Source organism: Pongo pygmaeus, chromosome 4 (assembly GCF_028885625.2).
Source record: "Pongo pygmaeus isolate AG05252 chromosome 4, NHGRI_mPonPyg2-v2.0_pri, whole genome shotgun sequence".
NCBI lineage: Eukaryota > Metazoa > Chordata > Mammalia > Primates > Hominidae > Pongo > Pongo pygmaeus.
In genome coordinates, this window is record NC_072377.2 from 14,756,545 (window position 1) to 14,773,017 (window position 16,473).

The 16,473-nt window shown below is 41.2% G+C and overlaps 1 protein-coding gene across 8 annotated transcripts in view; it reads left to right on the plus strand.

The window, feature by feature from the left end:
• The window catches only part of TRIO (trio Rho guanine nucleotide exchange factor), a 371,165-nt gene that overhangs the window by 238,972 nt on the left and 115,720 nt on the right, over positions 1–16,473 (plus strand). For all 8 annotated transcript variants that reach the window (XM_063664670.1, XM_054489144.2, XM_054489145.2 and 5 more), the window contains exons 22-30: positions 4,493–4,687; positions 4,787–4,902; positions 5,668–5,734; positions 6,340–6,449; positions 7,286–7,355; positions 7,960–8,049; positions 11,025–11,117; positions 13,973–14,084; positions 15,823–16,013. In XM_063664670.1, coding sequence (XP_063520740.1) covers positions 4,493–4,687; positions 4,787–4,902; positions 5,668–5,734; positions 6,340–6,449; positions 7,286–7,355; positions 7,960–8,049; positions 11,025–11,117; positions 13,973–14,084; positions 15,823–16,013 — 1,044 coding nt within the window. The remainder of the gene's footprint in view (positions 1–4,492; positions 4,688–4,786; positions 4,903–5,667; positions 5,735–6,339; positions 6,450–7,285; positions 7,356–7,959; positions 8,050–11,024; positions 11,118–13,972; positions 14,085–15,822; positions 16,014–16,473) is intronic.

The window sequence follows — 16,473 nt, forward strand, 5'->3', positions numbered from 1 at the left end:
TGTTACCCAGGCTGGAATGCAGTGGCACCATAATGGCTCAGTGCATCCTCAAACTTCCGAGCTCAAGGGATCCTCTTCAAACTCCTGAGCTCAAGGGAGGCTGAGGTGGGAGGATCGCTTGAGGCCAGGAGTTTGAGACCAGCTTGGGCAAGATGACAAGATCCTGTCTCTACAAAAAGAATTTTTTTTAATTAGTTGGGCGTGGTGGTGTGTGTGCCTAAACTCCCAAGCTATGTTTGCTTGTTTGAATATTGTTTGATTATAAAGGTATTAAGAAAATGCCTAACATCACATACCACACTCAAAGCTAGATTTAAGATTTGCCATCTTTCACCTCTGCTCCACTCTGCAGGCCATTGTGTATGGCCAGACAGCCTGCTCACTGCCCAGCTCCAGGGGCCGTGCGTGGGGGCTGTGATGTACACATGACTGTCTGGAATTGAGTAACATGGTGGCCTGCTCCACTAATAAAGTGTATATGAAAGAATTTTTCCATTCCTGAATATTCCTTTTCCTCAAGTTTGATGTGTGGTTATTGAAAGATTGGGCAATGATAGGCTTATTTTTATTCTTGTATTTTATAAGAAATGTCTAAAATTGTGAGTGATATATGACCTTTCTGATCCTTAAATATGTAGAACAGTTTCTTTTGTTGGGTTTATTGAATTGGTTATACCAGGAGGAACTGGTAGATTTTGAAATGAACACCCCTCACCTTTCCTTTTCTTAGCAATCTTTTTCTTTGGTTTCTGACTGCCTTTCCCTTAATCAGAAAACACCTGCTTTGGTGTTTGGAGATGTCCTTTGATTTTTCATCATGAGCTGAGGCTCCCTCACTTGCCTTCTGTCACCCGATCTTAGAATCTTCTAAGAAACCACTTTGCTTTTACTGTATAGAGAATTCTTAGCTCTGAAAGGAAAGTCTTTCAGCGCACTTGTTACGATGTTATAATGTTTTTAATGTTGATGGAAATGAAGCTGGAAGGCTAAACAAGAGTCTCCCATCACCTGCTCACTGAGACTCGGCTCAGTCCCTTTGCAGCTCTCAGTGCAGTCATTTCTCCACGGGTCTTGCAGGCACCACCTGCATCCAGGTTGTGGGTGTTTATTTAAGAGAGATTTCTGTCCTCACTCCAAACCTAGTGACGTAGGCTCTCTTGGAGTGAGGCCTGCGGATGAGCATTTGAACAGCTCACCACATGATTTTTGCACACACTGAGGTCCGGAAGCCATTGCCTTACTGACGCCACAGCCTTCTTCCCATAGGGCTTCCTATGGTCCTAATCACCAGCGTCCACAATGCCAAATGCCTTACTTTGTTAGAAAGTGTCTAACACCATTGAATTTCTGTCTAAGAACATGATAAGCAAAGCTCTCTTGAGCTTGTGGACTTAAGACTTCAATTTGCTTTTATTTTTCTCCAGTTCCTCGATTATGCCTACAGATGAGGTTGTTCAGTTAAAATGTTTATGTGCTTTTTAAGCACTGTAACAATCTCTAGAGATAACAAATAGAATAAGAATGAAAATCCTTATAATATCTCACTTTAAAAGATGTAAGAATTTTTTTTTAATGATGTTTTCCAAGGTAAATGGCTTTGGAAAAAAAATTAAGTTGGATTTATATCTCACCTTGATACTGAGATAAATACCAGAAGAAGATTTAAATATCAGCAGTGGTACTAATAGCACCAGAAGAAATAACAGGATATTTTTTATATCCTCGTATGGAGAAATTTGTCTAAATGACACAAAATCCAAACCCATGAAAGAAAAGGTTAATAAATTCACCTACACAAAAAAATGTAAAACTTTACACAAGACAGTCCACCATAAGGAACATCTAAAGTTAAAAATCAAATAGAGAAGATATATAGGCAGCTCATATCACAAAGGACTGATTTCCCAGTAAGAAAGAACTTTTACAGATCAATAAGGAAAAAAAAGACCAAGAAAATGGACGAAAGATATTAAACATGTGTCATAGGAAGGGAATAAATGGCTTTCACCATGAGATCATCAACTTTACTTAATATAAGAAAAGCATACATCAAAACCACGCTGAGTTCATTTCACCCAGTGGATTAGCCGAGATCAAAAAGGTGGACCCCATGCTGTGTGGACGAGGTTCCGTTGCTGGGGGAATGGAGCAGGGCAGCCCCTCAGAGGCCTCTGGCGGCATCTTCCTGCCCCCTCGCACTCCTGCCTGCTCGCACTGCATTTCCTGTCTGCCCCAGCAGTTCCAGGTCTCACAACGTGTGTTACGGCAGTAGCACTCAGGCACGTGTCTAACCGCCGGTCACGCAACTGATGGATTTCTTGCATTGTTGTCGTGGTAGACGGAATTTGGAAACAACACGGAGACCTATTGGTGGAGAGACATTAACTTACGTGCATCCATACAGTTCACATCCATATAGTGAAATATTACCCAGCTCTAAACACAGGCGAAGACTTTAGCTCTGATCAGGAAGGACAACTAGGATTTGTTCAATAGAAAATGCTAATACAGAGCAGTGTTTGTTGTATGCAAGTACATGTGTAAGAAATATGAGAGAGAAAAATACTTATGTACATTTGTGCACTTGCTTGTACATGCACATAAAATGTCTCTGAAGTGATAGCAAGAAGCTGGTAGTTGGAACTGGTGACAGTGGAAGGAGGGGTGAGAAGAGTTTTTACTTTGTATCTTTTTTACCTTTGGAATTTTGAATCCTGTAAATGTATTTTAAAAATACCAATGCAAGTAAAAATATACTGAGATATTTTTAAAGTTCATAAGTTAGCAGATTTATGGTGCTTAGTTTTTATCACACCATTCAGTTGCTCAATAATTCTTATTTAATTTTGGCAAGCTGCATTATCTTTTTATCTTCACTTCTGTGTCCCCATCACTGAAAACACTCAATAGTTTTCTTAACCCCTTAAAGATAGACATACAGGTAGTTTACAATGCCCTCTACAGATGGCCCTTGTGGCAATATAAGAGATGTTAGCGAAACAAGCAAAGATTTCTGGGCTGTAAAGGTGACGTTCTCACAGGAGAAGGACAGACGATGATAAAAAAGGACACAGGAGAAGGACACAGGAGAAGGACAGACGATGATAAAAAATCACTTGCACCCTCTGTCAGAAGGCCACGCATGCTATGGGAAGCAGCAGAGCAGAATAGGCAGGGAGGCGAGCTGCAGTTTAAGGGGGTCCAGGGAGGGCCCGCTAAGAGAGTGGCGTTTATTTGAGTAGAGACATGAAGGAGCCGTAGGGATATCTGGGGGAGTGGCTTTCCAGGCAGAAGCACCAGTGCAGAGGCCCCAAGGAGGGTGCTGGCCTGGAGGGGTGAGTTGGTGAGCCACAGCTGGGGGATGGGGGTGCTGTTGGGTGGCTAGGGGCTGGCTGGAGTATTGGGGTTATTTGTGTAGAGTCTAGAAGATCTTGACAGCTGACTTCACAGGTTACCCAGTGAATTATGGCTTAGAACTTTGATTTTACAGGCTAAGATCATTTATCTGGGTTTTGAACTCTGACCTTCTTTCTTTTAGGGATTTTTAAAGTCAGTTTCCTGAATATGTGTTAAAAAGATTTTCTAGTTAAAGCTTAACGCAGAATAGCAGTTTCCATAGAAGAGGAGTAACTCACTTATTTGAAAACACTATAACAAAGGAAGCCTAATAGTAATAACTATCGAAATGGATGTGAAGAGAGAGAGCTGTTGAGAAGTCAGAGTTGAGTGAGGTTGCCAAATGGTATATATTAGTTGTTGTATGGTTGTCCGTGTATCTCTGTGAAAAATAATAAATTATGCTTAACTTAATGAAAGATCTTTTCTGTGTACATATAAACTAGAATAATTTTAGAGAGAGCTCTCAAACAGGGAAACAAAATTTACAGTACCTCTATATAGATAATTTCCTGACTAGTAAATTTTCCTTCACATTTTCTAAGAGTTAAAAAAGCAATCAACATGACGCAGGGGAGCTTCACGAGGAATTTTGTTGAGTGCCTGCTGTGGGGACAGCCGTGGCCACACATGCTTCAGGAAAACCAAAAAGTCAGATGGCTGCTTGCCCTGAAAGAGCCGTGGGTCCAGTTGGGCACAAAGAGTAAACATGCATAGAGTGAGGAGCTGTCTTTGCTCAGCGGCTTTGAGGAGAGTAGCAGCATTGTGAAGACTGCGTTCTTCGCATACATTCCTTCACGCATCCATTCTACACGTTTTTACTAAGCACCTCCTAGATGAAGACGTTGCTGAAAAATAGTCTAAGTTTCTTCTTTGAGGTCATAAAAATGCCATTCATTGTGGAAGAGCTGAGGAGAGATAGCTGGTCAGGAATCCGGGAGATGGAGTGGGTGGACCTGGGGCTTTGGTCTCAATTTCTACCATCGGCCGGTTTTCCTGTTCAGAGCTCAGAGTTGGAGGCAAGTCGCCACTGTGTTTCAGGTTTCTGGCAGTCGGGTTCATTTGCCTCACAATACTTTCCTGTTGTTTTTTGCAGCAAACCAAAGAGAGAGTGAAGCTATTGATACAGCTGGCTGATGGCTTTTGTGAAAAAGGTCATGCCCATGCGGCAGAGATAAAAAAATGTGTTACTGCTGTGGATAAGAGGTACAGAGATTTCTCTCTGCGGATGGAGAAGTACAGGACCTCTTTGGAAAAAGCCCTGGGGATTTCTTCAGATTCCAACAAATCGGTAAATGGCCTTGTGCAAACTGAATAAATTATGGTCTTCTTCCTAACGCCCTCTCTGCTGATTTAATTAACTGAGTTCATTGGCTCTCTTATTCCACAGAGTAAAAGTCTCCAGCTAGATATCATTCCAGCCAGTATCCCTGGCTCAGAGGTGAAACTTCGAGATGCTGCTCATGAACTTAATGAAGAGAAGCGGAAATCTGCCCGCAGGAAAGAGTAAGCCAGTCTTTCAGAATCTACCAGGATTCACTGGAAAAGTGAAGAGAATGTCATTTGGACAGACATGCTTCTGTGTATGCTTTGAAGTCACATGGCACCCAGGCTTTTTGTTGCTCTGGGTGGACTTAGTTGTGTCAGCACAGACTTCGCTGGGTTCACTGTCCTCTTATCACCTGGTTCAGAAACAACATCTAGTTTTTATCCCTGTGCCTGTGTTTCATGTGGCGTTCATGAATTGTCATTAATAGATAGTGTTACTAAGGAGAGGAAATTAATAGTTTTTATCACACCTAAAACAAATTTAGTTGTGTAAAAGTTGCCAGTTAGTAAACTCTATATAAATAAAAAAGAGTGCTCTAATCCAGTGGTTCTTAATTGGCAGTTTCGTCTCCAGTGTGAGGGGACACTTTGGTTGTCACAGTGGGGAGGGCGAGGGAGTGCTGTTGGCCTCTAGTAGGAAGCTGCTGAGCACTCTCCAGTGCAGAAGACAGCCCCACAGCAGAGTTACCTGGCCCCAAATGTCCACAGTGCCAGGTCGAGAAACCCTGATCTGTCGGTACCTCAATAAAATGTGTGCAGAAATCTTTTTTTCCCCTTTGAATTAGCGGGTGGATACTGTTCTATTTGTGATTCACCTGTCCAAAATGATCAATCTAAGACTAATACTTTTAGACCCACTCTGTTATTTCATAAATCCATAAAAGTAGACAGTGAAGTAAGCTGCACCCTGACTGTACTCCTCACTGTCTTCCTCTCTTTAAGGTTCATAATGGCTGAGCTCATTCAAACTGAAAAGGCTTATGTAAGAGACCTCCGGGAATGTATGGATGTAAGTAAGTTTTTATTTTTTTTGCTTGTTTATTTAGATTGAGCATAAGCTTGCTATTTTATTCTTACCTGTTGGTAGTCCTTAGAATAATCACAATTTTTTTCTGTCATTTTTTTAAACGTAAAGTATGCTTCAGCAGCCGGTTTTGTGTTTCTGCACTTCTGTAGAGTTCTAGGTTTGTTTTTCACTCATTACAGAGATGATACAGCGTTAATCCTCTCATTCTGTTTACCACATGATAGCCTGGGTGACACTCTCTTTGCATAGAATTGTACAGCAGCTTCAGAGAAATGTGCCCACTAATGATGACTGGCAACTAATACTCAGTGGTATCAGGAATATTGGTTGTACTTGTGGAGTAGGTTAATTCCAAAATTTGAAGCTGGGAATAATTTTAGAGTTGAAAAGTATAGGAACTCTTCTCAAGTATTAACAGCAACTGAGGGCCACTTTTAGAAGGGTTTTTTATGTTTTGTAAAAGGGTCCAGTCCTCAGTTATACTTTCATTTATACATTAACTCTGTGTATTTACAGATGTCAGAAATAGCTGTTTCTTGAAAATGCAGTGTTTATTTTTGTCTAATCCCTGTTTCCCTCTCGGCCAGACCTACCTGTGGGAAATGACCAGTGGCGTGGAAGAGATTCCACCTGGCATTGTGAACAAAGAACTCATCATCTTCGGAAACATGCAGGAAATCTACGAATTTCATAATAAGTGAGTGGCTTTTTCTTTGGGAACAGTTACTCTTGAAATCCACATGCTGAAGTTTCATCACAAGAAATGAACCATTCCTGTTGAATTAAGCAGATTTCAGTGATTTTGTTGCCATCCGAATGAAGCCTATCAGTCTTTCTCCAAAAAGACTGACATTCTAGAAATTCTTTTAATACAGACTCAACTTTATGTTTGTACTTATCTTCTACAGAAATAAGATCAGGAAAACTATGAAAATATTTTTATAGGAAGCTTAATTTCTCTGAAGCCGAGCCGTCAGGTGCCCTGTGACTTTACTTCTGAGGGTTGAGAGACAGTGGAGCCCCCTTGGGACTGTGGGCCTGTGCTGTTTGCTGTCTTATAGTAAGAGATAGGAACTGAAGAAGCAACAGAAGTGTATTCTGACCAAAATAAAATGCACTTTCCATTGACCACAGGAGGTACATGATTCTCTTTTAATATTGTTAAAGCAGCGGCAGCAGAAGCTCCTTTAGGTGGCCTGTGATGAGATGATGCTGGGGTCAGCGAGAGCGCAGTCCCCTCACTGCTCAGCAGAAGGCAGAAAAGACCAAATGGGTCTTCAGCCAAATATTTATTACATCTCTAAAGTATATCCTCAGTGAACACACTAGCACTTTCCCAGAAATAAATTTGTTAGAAAGTGTTTGAAAGCTAAACTGGCTAGCTGTTTGAAAGTCACAATAACTTACCCTAGTTAAGAGCTACATGTTTTGTTCATTCTTTAGGGGAAACAGATTTCTCAATTTCTGGCATATCTCACTAGTAAAATGTTTTAAAACACCTTTATAATATGATACCATTTTTATTCTTTGCAGCATATTCCTAAAGGAGCTGGAAAAATATGAACAGTTGCCAGAGGATGTTGGACATTGTTTTGTTACTTGGGTAATGAAACCTCAACCGTTTGTTCTCTCCCAGCTATTAGGTGGCGTTGAAGGAAGTTAGGAGGGATGGTCTTCATTTCCTTTAAGTCACCATCTTCTGCTCATATCCATGCTTTCAGAGAAATAGACTTTACCTCAAAGAATTGCATTCTTCAACTAATTGTTTTTGTGGAGTGAGTTTTTTTTATTGGCCCTGGTGATGGTTTGAAATAGAATATTTAGTGTGCCAGGCCTCCGCCTGACCCTGGGGATTTGCTGATAGGTGAGTTCCTAGTCCTTCTGGGGGATCATCCAGTCTAGAGGGGAGGCAGACAGGTGAACGTGCGGTCATGCTGTCCAAAGCCCACAGCCAGGTCTGCACGCGTCGCTGTGGAAAGAGAGGACAGGTGCTCAGCCCGACATGCTGGAGTCAGGGAGGCTGCTGCAGCTGCATACTGTCAGAACGATGTGTTTCTTATTTTAGTAGCTTTCTTTTTAAAATAAGGTCTCTTCAACTTGAGGCTTAAATTTCCATTATCCATACTGCTTCTTTTCTGTATGAAAGTTTATCATGCGTTGACTTGTTATGGTTTAAATGAGATCTTTTTTTTTTTTTTGGCTTACAGGCAGACAAGTTTCAGATGTATGTCACATATTGCAAAAATAAACCTGATTCTACTCAGCTGATATTGGAACATGCAGGGTCCTATTTTGACGTAAGTAATAGATTCCTAAAGAGACCATAATTTTCCAAGTTGTGTACATAAAATGCAGCATTACTCATAACTTTCAGCTAATTGATAGTACAATATTTTCATTTTTACCTATCATGTTTATACTGGGCTATTCTTCTATTGTCTTCTGTTTTTAAAAGATCCTACACAAATACTGGAAGCCTTATATCTGTAAGAAACTCAGATTGTAATATACAGATATATGTTTGTGTGTGTGTGTATGTTATTATTTATATTCAATCATTTATAATATAATTACTATTTATATTCAATACATTTTTTCACCTGTAATACTGTACACAGAAGGCATAAACTATTAAGCTTCTTTTCCCCCTCAGTAAAACAAAAATAAATGTGAATGTTTTTATTTTTCCTATTTTAATTTCATCATGTTATGGATTTTCAGAAACAACCTACCAGTAAAGTTTTACAAATAGTGCCATAACAACTAGGATAATTAGAAGGTTAACTAATTGTGTTCTCATGGAGTAAACGTAGATACAGGTCATCTGTGTTTTGAAAGCTGTTGCAGCGGATTATTCAGCACAAAAGGGATGGAGCTTTAGAACGTGATACACAGAGTGCTTTCGGGGTTTCCAGAATTTGGTCAAATATGTGCCAATACATTTTGATTGAAAGATAAGGTGCTATTGAATAGTGTGCATAGTTTGCTGCATAAGGTTGTGAGGATGTTGGACTTATTTTCTGTCTTTACACTTGTGCATGGACAGGTGGGATCATCAGCTCTTATCTGAAAGTCTGGGGAAGTAGAATAAACTTTTCAGTTTCTATCTTTGAGATGAAGCCCTACCTGTAGATGACCCTATTTTAATTGTCATTGTCTTGACCATTACATTACGCATTACACATCACTGCCTTTGTAAATAGGAAGCCTTCTCCCAGGCCGAAGTGGCCTTTTCTTTTTAATATTTCACATGATTCTAGGTCTTTGCCATCAGACGAAATTCAGCACCTGTATATGGAGTTAGAAATATTTTAGTATTAAGTATTTCACTTAAACAGTGAGAGCACATAACACATTTAATGTTTGGAATCAAAGCCATTTTAGACACCCTTATGCCCCAGCAAAAGAAACTATCATCAGAGTGAACAGGCAACCTACAGAATGGGAGAAAATTTTTGCAGTCTATCCATCTGACAAAGAGCTAATATCCAGAATCTACGATGAACTTAAACAAATTTACAAGAAAAAAAAAACCCATCAAAAACTGGGCGAAGGATATGAACAGACACTTCTCAAAAGAAGACATTTATGCAGCCAAAAAACATATGAAAAACTCATCATCACTGGTCATTAGAGAAATGCAAATCAATCACAATGAGATACTATCTCACACCAGTTAGAATGGCGATCATTAAAAAGTCAGGAAACAACAGATGCTAGTGAGGCTGTGGAGAAATAGGAATGCTTTTACACTGGTGGTGGGAGTGTAAATTAGTTCAACCATTATGGAAGACAGTGTGGCGATTCCTCAAGGATCTAGAACCAGAAATGCCATTTAACCCAGCAATCCCGTTACTGGGTATATACCCAGAGGATTATAAATCATTCTACTATAAAGACACATGCACACGCATGTTTATTGCGGTACTGTTCACAATAGCAAAGAGTTGGAACTAACCCAAATGCCCATCAATAATAGACTGGATAAAGAAAATGTGGCACATACACACCATGGAATACTACACAGTCATAAAAAAGGATGGGTTTGGGCCGGGCATGGTGGCTCACACCTGTAATCCCAGCACTTTGGGAGGCCAGGGCGGGCAGATCACGAGGTCAGGAGATTGAGACCATCCTGGCTAACACGGTGAAACCCCGTCTCTACTAAAAATACAAAAAATTAGCCGGACATGGTGGCGGGCGCCTGTATCCCAGCTACTTGGGAGGCTGAGGCAGGAGAATGGCGTGAACCCGGGAGGCGGAGCTTGCAGTGAGCCAAGATCGCGCCACTGCGCTCCAGCCTGGGTGACAGAGCAAGACTCTGTCTCCAAAAAAAAAAAAAAAGGATGGGTTCTTGTCCTTTGCAGGGACGTGGATGAACCTGGAAACCATCATTCTCAGCAAACTAACTCAAGAACAGAAAACCAAACACCGCATGTTCTTACTCATAAGTGGGAGTTGAATAATGAGAACACATTACACAGGGAGGGGAACATCACACACTGGGGCCTGTTGGGGGATGGGGGTCTAGGAGAGGGAGAGCATTAGGAGAAATACTTAATGTATGTGACAGGTTAATGGGTGCAGCAAACCACCGTGGCACATGTACACCTATGTAAGAAACCCGTACGTTCTGCACACGTATCCCAGAACTTAAAAAGAAGCCCTTATGCCCTAAAACATATCTTCAAGAATAAGAGAAATCATTCCTGAGAGATTTCACAATTTATATGCTTTCAGTATTCATTGTACAGTTGGTTTATTTTTTTTAGAGGCTTTCTGCTACAGCTTCCTCTGTTCTCCAGGCTATCTGATAACCTTTGATTATGCTTCTTACCAGTAACAAGTGTTATTGAACATCTATATGGTGCTTATTTAACCCTAAGCTCTGTGCTAGGTGCTAGCGTAAAGTGGTGAGTAGCACAGACAGGGCCTGTCTTCACAGCAAGGGATACAGCCAGCCAGCAGATCGTTGCATGTAAAGGACATAATTACAAAATGCAAAGTGCAAATCATGGCATTAAACGTGCGACTGAACAGTAATGTAGATCCTCCTGCTCCAAAATACCCCTTCCTCTCCAGAAGCAACATTTTAAAAGCAAAGAAGTTTGTGTTAATACGCTAAAAGCCTCTTAGAAAAAGGAAACTTTATTATTTCAGCATGATTAAACAGTTGTCTGGTATAGTATTTGGAAAAGTAATGTCTCTTATGGCCATGATTTAATAGTGTAGCCCTACGATAAGGCTTGTTTCTTGTTTGGTTTTAATACAGGAGATACAGCAGCGACATGGATTAGCCAATTCCATTTCTTCCTACCTTATTAAACCGGTTCAGCGAATAACGAAGTATCAGCTCCTTTTAAAAGTATGTATAATGCATCTTCAGCCTGTGAAATTTTATGAATTATGTATTATTATTTTGACATTTACTGTATATTTATATAATTACCCTGAATTTTTTGAAACACCTAGTCAATTAATTTTACTTTTTAATTCATTAGTATTTATTGCATTGCCTAATTTCTCATTGCAGGAATTAAATGAGAGCGTGTGTCATGATTATGCATCTGAACTGTACTGACTGACCCTAAACATAAAATGAGAAATCATCAGTTTTTGATATTTTAGTACCCTTAGTTCCCAGCTGTGGCTTGCTGGCTGCGGGCTAGGCATGGTGTACTTTGGTATGCTTTGCGTATGTTGACCTCCCAACAATGCTAGTCTGCAGGAATGGAAACTAGCCTCAGACTGTAAGGAGTGTGCCCAGAATCATCACTCACATCTGTTAACAGGCTCAGCTCTAAACACAGATCTGGCTGATGCCCAGGGCTTCCACTGAAGCCATGGAGAACCCACGCCCAGGAGGCTTCCTCTGTCTTGTTGCTTGTCCCTGATGTCACACCCCTCACGGCACACCTTGTTCATATAGATCACAAGTATTGGAGTCAGGCTGACCTCTGCTTTTTATTAGTTGTGAATGACTGTAATTAAAATCACATTTAAGAAAACAATAGCGATTAGTCTTGACAATAGAAAGGTAAACAAAACTTAGAATTTGTGCTAAGAGTTGTCACAAAATGTATTATATATCAGTACACATTTCCTTGACTACATAAAAATTGACAGCTTTTGTCTGGTAATGTTTAGCATACCATTTTTCTCAGCTGGTGAATGTTATTAAGCATTAAAATGTAAAAACCATGCATTCATCCCAGTGATGGTATTCTATGAATCCTGCCGTGTTCCAGGTACTGTCCTAGGCTCAACAACGGGAAGTTATTATGTAATTTGTCTAGATACAAAAGAAATTTAGAAGATGGAGTTACGAATGCCTGAAACTCTTCTTTACCCTTTTTGTTAGTAAGAAAAATCTAGAGACTGTGATAAGTGGCTATGTTGTTTTGTGAAAGTGACACTATTATGGGATTTTTCAGTTGGAAAAGCTCTCCAGTACTTTCATATCAAAATTCCATGAAGTGATTTTGTGACCATCCCTGCAGAAATATGTAGTTACTATGAATGCAAAATAAGTCAGGAAGCTAATTTGTTCATATTCAAATTTGTCCTTTGCTTTCTAATTCTACAAAGGCAGTTTACCTTTTAGTGTCCTCAAGATGTAAGGATTTTATTTTCAGCACGTAGTTCTGCTAAACTGGTGCTTAAATTTGTAAACCTCACCTTACGCTGCCAGAGGTTCTTCAGGAGAACAGTAATAAGCTCCCCAACAAGGAAGGTTTTCTGCCAGTTATCAGTTAGTAGGCTCAGTACACTGCATTTTTGAGCAGTGTTTGCCATGCTGCTTAGAATCACAGGTAAACACCATCTGGTGATGAGGGAAGGTGCCCATCGGACATCTGAGTTCCTCTCAAGCAGCCACTGGGAGACCAGTGCTGGCTGCAGTGTCATACCTCTCTTTTGTTGACTACCAAGACACACAACACTGCTGTTGCTATTACTGACTGGTAGTAATTATTAATACACCGGTAAGAAAGTATCTTGGCTGTAATCCCAGCACTTTGGGAGGCCGAGGCGGGCGGATCACAAGGTCAGGAGATCAAGACCATCCTGGCTAACACGGTGAAACCCCGTCTCTACTAAAAATACAAAAAAAATTAGTCAGGCATGATGGCGGGCACCTGTAGTCCCAGCTGCTCGGGAGGCTGAGTCAGGAGAATGGCGTGAATCTGGGAGGCAGAGCTTGTAGTGAGCTGAGATCGTGCCATTGCACTCCAGCCTGGGCGACAGAGTGAGACTCCACCTCAAAAAAAAAAAGGAAAGTATCTTGGAGCACCAGAAGGTGAACTTACTGTTCCTGCTATCATTCATTTAATAACGGATGTTTCTCTAAATAGCTCTGCAATGTAATCACACACATAGGGCTCCCCAGAGAGATGTAATTCAACCATTAGAGCTTTTCTAAACATCCTACGTGAAAAGGAAATGCATTTGACTGTAAGTACTCATGCGGCATTTACTGTTTCTGCTGCGTGGATTGGCTGGTCCAGTTTAGATGGGGTGTTGCATTCATGGCTCCAGGGTGCAGAGTCACGCTGGGATTGTGTGGTAAATGCACAGTTGGACCTGGCATGGCCATCAGCTGTAACCAGTAGCTGATCATGTGTTACATAATAATTAAATATTTTTATTTATTGATTGATTGATTGATTTGAGACAGAGTCTTGCTCTGTCCCCCAGGCTGTGCAGTGGCACAATCAAAGAGGGAGGGTGCACCCAGGTTCATGTGATTCTCTTCCCTCAGTCTCCCAAGTAGCTGGGATTACAGGCGCACGCCACCATGCCCAGCTAATTTTTTTTTTTTTCTTTTAAAGTAGAGACGGAGTTTCACCATGTTGGCCAGGCGGATCTCAAACTCCTGACCTCAAGTGATTCACCCACCTCAGCCTCCCAAAGTGCTGGGATTACAGGCATGAGCCACCACGCCCAGCCTGTGTTTATCATTTTTGAGGCTTGATTGTTAACAGGTGTATTAATTCCATCTTAAACTGTGAATACATCTGGCTTACTCTGATTAGAACAGGACAAACCCTGCCATCCATTGGATAAAGAGGTAGTAGTTCATTTCTATGAGAACATATGCCCAGTTGACCACACTCTGTTTTTATCTTGAAAGCCATGGGCTTTCATAAACTGTTTCTGCCAAGGTCTCATTGGCAGAGCATTCTGCAGTCTTTATCTAGTTTCTGTTGTTTATCTTTGCAGGAGCTGCTGACGTGCTGTGAGGAAGGAAAGGGAGAGATTAAAGATGGCCTGGAGGTGATGCTCAGCGTGCCGAAGCGAGCCAATGACGCCATGCACCTCAGCATGCTGGAAGGTAACAGACCCTCCATACCCCAGTGTGCATTTATGCAGTTTCTAATGACACTGTTTGTAAATGGATTTCCTGAACCCTAAAAATCCCAGCTTTATGTCTCTATGCTAGTGGTTAAGAACATTTCTTAAAGAATCGGTGTCATCGCTTTTCTTAAAGAACACATAAAATGCTTCTGTACTCATTGAAAGCGTTTTCTGGTCCCTTCACTGGAAAACAGCCTCTCCACACTCTGGACTCCAGTAGTACTTTGTGTCGCTTGCTGCGGGCCACCTGCTCTCCCTGTTAGATGGATGGGTAGGTGGGTGTATGGATGGATCAAAACCCAGGACTGTAAAATCCTTAAAAGAATGTGTTGCTTCCTCATCTCTGTATCCATTGCATCACTTGCTAGAGCCTGGAACATAGTAGGCACCAGACATTTCCTTGTGTCGTTGAATTTGGTGTGTAACATGGTAAAGAGAAAATTAGATAAATATGTTTCAAAATTATAGCAATTATAATTTCCATAAATGCCTCTGTTTAAGAAAGCTCTTCCTGTGGTGCAAAGCTTGGTTCTTGCCAGGCTACACAGAGTAAGTTATAATCCTGCCCCAAATGCATTTGCTAGCCTGTGTCTTTATGGGTAACACTGAACATAGGTGCTGCTGTGGGTAATAAGACCCAAAACTCAGAGGCCAAGCAAAACAGATTTTTCTTTCTCTGATATAAAATGCTGATCTGGTATGGCAGCCCTTCATGATGTCATCCAGGACTCAGGCTGTGTTCCAGCTAGTTTCTCTCCATTCTAGTTGTTTTTCTGACTGGCTAGGCCCGGGGTGTTTCAAGACCATGCCAACATTCCATTTAGCAGGAAGTGGGGAAGAAGGTCAGGGAGGAAACTGGAGATGGGCAGGCACTAGCAGTGGTACCTGCTACTGTGCTCACTTGCCCAGAGCGTAGGTACCCGAGCTGCTTTTAACTGTGCATAGGGCTGGGGGATGGAGTGCTTATTTTGAGCAGCCCTAGTGGGAGCTTCTACTATGAGAGAAAAAAGAGAGTGGAAGTCAGGAGGTAATGGGCAGCCTCTGCCCCAGGGCTGGTTTTACTAAGCACTGGTGGCTTCATAACCAGGTGATAAAGCAGGCCACTTCCATGAAGAGAGGAGCAGTAGTGTAGTCCAGAGCACGACTGATTCACGTGCAGAATGTCACATTCAGAGGAGGGAGGGTGCACCAAGCATGGGCAGCCAGGGACTTCTCCAAGAAGCAAGACCAGGACAGGTCCTTGAAGAAAGGCTGGACCTGAGCAGAATGTCTGGGAAGGATGCTCTGGGCTGAGGAAGCAGAGAGAATCAAGACCGAGGCTGGGAAGTAGGTGGGGGCTTAGAGGAGAGTCGGAACTGTTCCAGAGGAAGAGGTTTATGTGGTGGGATGCTGCAGGAGAGAGCTGAAGAGAAGTAGAGGGTGGAACCAGATCTCAACTCTTGCAAAGGCCCACCAGAGGGATAGAACTCAAAGAATAAAGCCATGAGGAATTGCAGAATGTTTTTGAACAAAGGAAAATAAATGTAAACTGGTGTGTTAGGAAGAATTATCCTCTGTAGGATGGGTCAGTGGTGTCGAGTCAGGATCAGATGGGAAATTCTTATCTAGGGTTGGTCGATGGGCATTTTTAAAATGTTGAAAATACTAATGCTTTCTTGTGCATCATTTTTAATTTTTCTTTTAAATTGATTTGCCTCCCTTTTTTCATGTTGTAGGGTTTGATGAAAACATTGAGTCTCAGGGAGAACTCATCCTACAGGAATCCTTCCAAGTGTGGGACCCAAAAACCTTAATTCGAAAGGGTCGAGAACGGCATCTCTTCCTTTTTGAAATGTCCTTAGTATTTAGTAAAGAAGTGAAAGATTCCAGTGGGAGAAGCAAGTACCTTTACAAAAGCAAATTGTTTGTAAGTATAGGCGTTCAGAATTGTAAGTCTAAAGGTAACACAATTGCAGTCTTTTTGTAGGTAGAGAAGAATTGTTCATCGTCTTCAGTTTAACCTCCCAATCTGTCCTGAAATGTTCAAGTCTGAATTGCGGTAGGGTTTTCATCTTCAGTGAAATTATTTGCCCCTCTAAGTCCACTAGAGGGTGCTCTGGAGTTTATAGACTTAGGAAACTTGCTTTTCTTAAATCCCGTATCATATAACTGCAGGATAAGAAAGCATTTCATAAGTGAAATCATTTATCTCCAGTGTGATTAACTGCTTTATAAATAAAATAATCATATCTATGACTAAGTTCTTATTATAATTAATTTTCAACCATAAACATTGGAGTATATGGAAACAGCCTTACTGGGTGGCTCACTGTAGACTTACCATGCTGAGGTTTGATGTTTTTTTCATTAAAAATAAATGTATGAAA